General features: G+C 43.6%; 1 protein-coding gene across 1 annotated transcript; it reads right to left on the bottom strand.

Annotated features, from left to right (window-relative positions):
* Window positions 1-481: 481 nt before the first annotated feature.
* Window positions 482-5,402, bottom strand: LOC104942806 (NEDD4-binding protein 1-like). The gene is made up of 4 exons (XM_010768106.1): window positions 4,839-5,402; window positions 3,191-3,548; window positions 1,900-2,235; window positions 482-1,024 (listed from the first exon to the last, which is right to left on the bottom strand). The coding sequence occupies exons 1-4, from the start codon at window positions 5,357-5,359 to the stop codon at window positions 782-784; spliced, it is 1,458 nt and encodes a 485-aa protein (XP_010766408.1). The 5' UTR covers window positions 5,360-5,402; the 3' UTR covers window positions 482-781.
* Between the last annotated feature and the right edge of the window lie 1,567 nt (window positions 5,403-6,969).

Genomic DNA, 6,969 nt, shown 5'->3' with positions numbered 1-6,969 from the left:
CTGTGCTGTGTAAACTGTACTGTATCACATAGCGTTTCAGACACACAAACTTTTCAACTTTCAAACTTAAACGGTGCGCTCCCAGCGCACGTACCGGCAGTGATCTACAGCAGCGGTTTTCAACCAGTGGTACGGGGACAAACTGTCTCGCTCTCGTAATGTCTGTCTGTCTTGCTCTCGTTCTGTCTCTCGTACCACTCTCGGTTCCACTTTTACTTTTGCGCGCTACCTGTCTCACTCTTTTCCGGCCTCCAGCTTTTCCTGCTGGAACCCGCCGCTTAAAGTTGGGGGTCCGCGGACCGGCCATAGAGCCCATAGAGTTAAAGGTGGTGGCCGTTAGCTGTAAAAATCCATAGATTAGCCGCACCGTTATATAAGCCGCAGCGTCGAAAAATGGGAAAAAAGGCGCGGCTTATAGTCAGAAAATTACGGTATATAAATACAAGTTAAATAAAACGAATAAATGAGTATTGTATCCGTGTTGTTGATCTGTAATCTTACAGTGTTAAGTTGATTTGTTTGTCCTTCTCAGTCCATGCACTATGCGTTTGAGTGGTTTTGTGTTAGAAAAAAAATTCAACCAATCAGATATGTTTCTGGGTCTCTAGGAAGAATATCCTCCAACCAAGGTATTCTATATCCCTTACACTGAATAAAGCGTAGGTTTGGATTGATAATTTCTACAGAAGGTCCAGTTGTGATAGTCACGGTTCGCAACTGGTTGATAGTCAACTCTATTATAATAAAAGCTTCTCTTATTTCTATATGTGTGTGTGCAGACTCACGCCATGGCCACGTTGCTACCGTCGATGATGATGTGTCTCAACTCCTGACGCCCTGCCTCGTTCGGCAGCTTCAGAGTGTACGGGGTCCTCAGCGACTGATTGAAGCGAGAAAGACCCGTCACCGGGGGGGCAGGGGGGTCGTTGGCAGGTGGGGTCCTTGTCCCGAACTCGTGATACCCCGTGTGGCCGATCGTCTGATAGGCTGAGGAGGACGACGGGCGGGGAATGGGCTGAGCTGACTGAGGGGAAAGAACCAAACAAGACTTGTAATGTAACAGAAGGACAAGGCCGGTGATTTGAATATCATGTAAATAGGGAAAGAGCTATGATATGGTAAAGACAAAATACATTTTATACTTGACATAAAATGACACAGCCAAACACGAAGATTTTTTCTGTACTCTTTATGCGTGTTCATTTAAGTCTGAAGTCTGGTAACACAAATGAAGAACTAAACAACAGAAGATTTTACAGGTGTTATGATGTGATTCCTTTTTCCTCTACTGGCTCAGCTGTATTAAACTTGTTTTGATTATCAGTTTCATCCAGAGGTAACACTGGTTTCCTTAAAACACAACAGAAAAGATTCACCAACAGGAATGGAAGCTAAAACTGACTAAATGTGAAGTGATTCGAGTACTTCTTTGTCAAAATCCATGACTTTCCCAGGATAACCCAATTCAATTAACTTTAATAAACTGTTAAAAATGAATACAGTGCAACAGGAGCTTTTGAAACTTATAACCTTAACAATTCTCCAAAAGTGAAAAAACAAACCATACACTTACTAATATTGTGCGTTTGATCTCACAAAATGTAAACTGCCCGACACTATAAGTCTACTAATTGGTTTAAAATTCCATTTGCATTGTAAATGCGCTGGAGGTCTCATGTTTTTACTTCACACTTTTTAATATTGGACCCTGGTTGGCTTCGAAACAAGCTTTGATATCACTAATACTTTTTGGTTAAGGTCTGGTTGAGATAAATAAAGATAAAAACCTGAAACTTTCCCCCATTAAACGCTCTGCATATAATCATTTGGCAAAGTGAGGGTGTAAAATCCAATAGAAGTAACAATATTAAAACCCATTGACAGTAAGGTAATACCTACACTGGGGGTGGAGGCTAGAGATGAGGTGGTGGCAGCGAGCCACTGAGGCGTGCTGCGCAGCGCCGTCACCGTCTCCACCTTCACCGCTCCTCCCAAAGTCTGTGTCCCCCCCCTCGACAGGTAGTCCCTCTGTGAGGCAGCCCCCCCTCCCCGCGCCAAGTAGTCTGGTCTGGATCCTGACTGGGTGTCCAGGTGAGGCACCGTCATCATCCGGGACGTCCTGCTCTCTGCCGTATTGGTATTGGCGACGATGACGTCGTCGTCATCGTCGATGGTGATGACGTCGTAGTTTCTCGCTCCTCCCTGAGCACTAGAGCTCCTCTTGATAGTGACGGCCTAAAAAGGACGTTTTTTATTTTAATTTTTGAATGGGAGAAAAACAGCATGCATTGGCAACATTTAAAAATCACTCATAAAGCAAGTTTTGGAACAAATTGGTCGGTATTTTTCCTTATCATCGTGGCAACTCGCAACATTAAATATATCCATGTGGAGTGGGTTAGGATTAGGGCAGCCTAACTCTAACCCTTAGGGCAGTGAGGAGTATTTTTGTAGGCTTAATCAGAAGTTGGCCTCTCCCTCAACTACTTGCATGCTTTGTTCAGAAGGATCTCCATATATTGACAACACATTAATAACAGTTTAAGCGTAAATGCAATCCCCATAAGTAAAAAACTCTATAAACAAAGCTTATTTCAGACATCTTACAAATGTGCATGTTAAAGATGCAGTCCTCAGAATGTGGCTTTAAAAGAATGCATTTCGATGTGTCATGTGAGTTGACATAAGCCTCCACACCCTTTGTTGCAGACTGAAAACCAACCCATTTCCATTGGGATAATAAACAAACAAAGGAAGATGCTCACTCTCAATGTTCATGGAAGTTAGAAAGGTTTGGCTTACTCAATCCGATGGAGTAGAACTTACATTTGTTTGGCCAACTGAAACCTACGTACTTGAAGGAGTCTGGCTTTCTGGAGTTTGTATCTTCATGGTCTAATGCACGTATTGCTTTGGGTAGAATTGTTTGCTAAACATAATGTGATATTCATATGAGAGATGAAAATGTGATGGTGGTGTGATGGTGCATTTCTTGGTGAGATGAAGGGAATACTTGATGATGTATTCCATGTTGTATTAGGTGAAATGTAGCATGCACCAAAGCGACTGTAATGCTCTGTGATTTCAAGCTAGAAACATTGAAAAAAAAGGCGATTTGGGCTTTCATCTCACTGCCTAAGGGGTTACAAAGTGAAAAGTGAAACAATTTTTAAGGTTGAAGGGCTGTCACCTGCTGAGTGCTGGTCTCGCTGCCGCTGCACTGCCTCCGGTGCCCCAGCCCGTTGCTGCTGCCTCTGTGCTGCTTGGGCCTGATGTTCTCCTTCGACCTGCCGGGGTCCACCAGCGCTCGGCTCAGCTCCTGTTCCTCCTCTCTGAACCAAGAGGCCACAGAGGACGATGATGAGGAGGAGGAGGGGGTGTCAGGAGAGCGCACAGAGTTCAATTGTCTTTCTTTTCCCCCTCCTCTTGACCCCTCTTCACAACGTTTGGTTTCCTCCACGATTTTCTCCAGAACGAGGAAGGTGTCTTCTGTTTGACCCGTCTCCTTGACGACACGCTCCACTAATTCCTGCTGGTATCCCATGGTTCTGAAGGAAAATTAGTTTTAACATGGTTTCATTCGGCAGTAACAGAAGTTATTGCAGAATTAGATCACATTAAATTCCAAGCTGGGATAAAACTATTCCCACATGCCCCTTTTTGCATTTGCCAGGAGGTTATTTTTCAGTCTGTCTGTCAGCAGGACTATGGGAAATCTAAAAGGTGTTTTTTTTTAATGAAACTTGTGGAAGGGTGTAGTAAGGCCCAAGAAATAAATCATTGTGAAGGAAAAACTGTTACCGGAGTAAATGCACACATTGTTTTTTATGTTTGTAACTTTGCAAGATAGGGCATTTATGCTGTATTCATGTTTTGTTGAAATACTCTTGTTTTTCTTAAAGATTGTTTTTTGGACCAGTTTTAGCCTCTATAAGAGAGAGGGGAGATGGAAGGGATGACATGCATACAGGGTCAGTAGGCCATTTTAGTTCCTGCGTCCGCAACAGCAGGGACTAAGCTAACGCCAGGTAAACAGTGAGCGATGTGCCAACCGAATAATAAAAAGAAAAGTGTTACCAACTGTGAAAATTCAAAGGTAAAACAAATAAAACACATCTTTGATCGCAGCAAACCGAAGTCGGAAGAACGACTTGCCAACTCGTGAAATGGAGCTTTCCAAGCAGTTCTTAAATGCAGCATTGGCCTTGGTGGAGGCCTTCACGGTCCAATTACATTTCAGCTGGTGGCTTTTATTTTTCTACCCGTCAATGCTTGTTGTGAAGAAAAACCTTCCCAAGTCAGTTCCACTGTTCTTATTTTATGCAGAACTGTTACATAGATTTTTTTTCCAACCAATTCTAAAATGAGCAGTTAGTCAATGAGAAATTGTATTTCAAAGTTAGTCTTGGTAGTACATAATTCACACAGCAAGGATACACAAAGAAAACTACAGAGTCATCAACAGAGGAAGAGGCGCGCTAGATTGAAAGCAACAAATTCTGATGAAGCCTCAAATTAGCTTCAGGTGATGATTGCATTAAAAAGATTGGGTATTTGAGCCTCTTCTGTTTCATGGAAATCAAACGAGGTAGGTATTTCTTCGCAGTCTTTCTACATATATTTGAGACTATAATAAGGATTGTTTTTATACTGACTATCACCTTCTGTAACACACAAGAAAGATCTAAAGCCTTTAGACCGATACAAAAAAAGTAATCAATCAAAATGTATATACGAACTCATGTTCTACTCGTCCACAACTACTTATTCAGTTAAAAAGTCATTTCTGTCAGGTAATAATAATAATTCATTATGATTCAAAGTATGTTGACCTTTACCTGAAGAAGTTGACCAGGCAGCGGAGGTTGGTTTCAGGGCTCACTGCCTCCCCTTCGTCTGAGATTCCTTCACTGGAGTCCAACATGCTCACACCCACCACAGTGTTTGCTTTCCCTGCAGAGGAGGAGGTGGAGGAAGAGGAGTGGCATGATGAAGCAGAGGGGGTTTTGGACCTACAGCTGCTGCTGCTGCTGCCCCCCCGGCCTTCTCTGTCCCTCTGTCTCTCCCTCTCTCTCGCTCTCTCCGGCGACTCTTCCCTCCGCTCCAGAGAGTATTGTCTCTTTGTGTCCCGATTCTCGCTCTCCGACGAGCGCCGCTTGTGTGAGGACCGGTTCCCGTTGAGCAGGACGGCCTCGGGACCCGCACCTCCTCCTGCCGCAGCTGCTGCTGCTGCTGCTGCTGCTTTACCTCCAAACGCTGCTGCGGACCCTTTCTCCTCGAAGCTGGTGCCCAGGATGCGGTTGGAGAGTTCCGTCACCGGGGTGCTGCTCTGCGAGCGGTCGTGCTCCGCCTCCACCATGCTGGGGTGAAGCGTCTGGTTGAGCTGAGCCTGGGAGAGGAAACGCAAAATCTTAGTTAAGAAAAGTACAGTTATAGTTATAGTTCCCCTCGCCACGGTCATGATTCATATCCTATTTCCCTGTGGGTTCCACATGGTTCCGCCTACCGATTAAAGAGCTTGTGTTGTAAATCTTTTCTTTCACTTATTGACAGAACTAGAAAATGCATTTCCTGCAGAAAATGCATGTGAATGCTGTAAACTTTGAACATTTATGGCTGACTTTAGCTGAAAATGCAGAAAAAGCTGAATATGTTATTAGCTGAATGGTAGCTGCTTTTAGCTACAAAAATGCAGAAAAAGCTTAATATTTAAAAGAAAAGGTTTAAAAAAAGGTATAAAACAACAACATGTATAGCCTTGATGTCCTGAAATAGCTGAATAATGTAATAGTTGAATGGTTTCTGCAGCTGAAAATAGGCTGAAGGAGTTAAATATCAGATGTAAGTAGTAGTGAATGAATTTGTATTAAGAAGAGAAAATAAATTAAAAAGGCTTGAAGCAGCAGAATATTTGAACTGCAAACTTTTGAACTAAATTGATGGTGAATTATCTGTCGCCATGGCAACGGCATTTGAAGAAATCTCAAAACTGTCCAGTAGATGTCTTCACGGCTGGACTGTTAGCACACATGTGAAGTTTGAGCACTTTTTGAACATTTTTGTAGGAGTTATACAATACATTAGGAGGTGACATTACTCTCTCTCTTCTCTTGATCGCCCTCTCTCTCTTCTCTTGATCTCCCTCTCTCTCTTCTCTTGATCGCCCTCTCTCTTCTCTCTCTCTCTCTTCTCTCGCTCGCCCTCTCTCTCTTCTCTCTCTCTTCTCTCTCTCTTCTCTTGATCGCCCTCTCTCTCTTCTCTTGATCACCCTCTCACTCTTCTATCACCCTCTCTCTCTTCTATTGATCGCCCTCTCTCTATTCTCTTGATCGCCCTCTCTCAGTTCTCTCTTTTGATCGCCATCTCTCTTCTCTTGATCGCCCTCTCTCTCTTCTCTTGATCATTCATCATCATCGGTGTGTGTCTGTGTGAGAGAGAGAGAGAGAGAGAGTGTGTGTGTGTGTGTGTGTGTGTGTGTGTGTGTGTGTGTGTGTGTGTGTGAGAGAGAGTTTGTATGTGTGTGTGTGTGTGTGTGTATGTTAGGGGTGTAACGGTATACGTACCGAAATTATTCGGGAGGGGCCCTTCAGTTCGGTACACGTGTCATAGAGCGAGCAAGTCATTTCATTGGAAGAGAGGCATACTATGAGAGCTGGTCACAGGGATGCGTTCAAATTTAGTCAGTAATTAGAGGAAATGGCGAACGCAGATAAAGTTGAGCTCGAAAATCCTCCAGCATCATTGAAGTCTCTGGTTTGGGAACATTTTGGTTTCGCAGTTACATGCAAGGATGACGGACAAAGGCAGGTGGACCAAACCAAAGCTGTTTGTCGGCATTGTTCAGCTAACATTGGTTACGCGGCTGGCAATACATCAAACTTGCACACTCATTTGAAAAGGCATCACCCGAACGTGAATATCACCGGTACCAAAAGAAAAAAGACTGAAGTGCAAACCCAACTCCCGCTA

This window comes from Notothenia coriiceps, unplaced genomic scaffold, assembly GCF_000735185.1.
Source record: "Notothenia coriiceps isolate Sejong01 unplaced genomic scaffold, NC01 NC01_scaffold00005121, whole genome shotgun sequence".
Classification (NCBI taxonomy): Eukaryota; Metazoa; Chordata; class Actinopteri; order Perciformes; family Nototheniidae; genus Notothenia; species Notothenia coriiceps.
Note: the sequence above shows the minus strand (reverse complement) of the source record. Positions and strands in the feature narration are given on the sequence as shown.

What these genes read in the sequence shown, in the direction of transcription:
- LOC104942806 (XM_010768106.1), bottom strand. Translation starts at nt 5,359, where the DNA reads ATGGTGGAGGCGGAGCACGACCGCTCGCAGAGCAGCACCCCGGTGACG. An exon ending in TGCCTGGTCAACTTCTTCAG is followed by an intron (nt 3,549 to 4,838) that starts GTAAAGGTCAAC and finishes ATTTTCCTTCAG; the next exon opens with AACCATGGGATACCAGCAGG. An exon ending in GCGAGACCAGCACTCAGCAG is followed by an intron (nt 2,236 to 3,190) that starts GTGACAGCCCTT and finishes CGTCCTTTTTAG; the next exon opens with GCCGTCACTATCAAGAGGAG.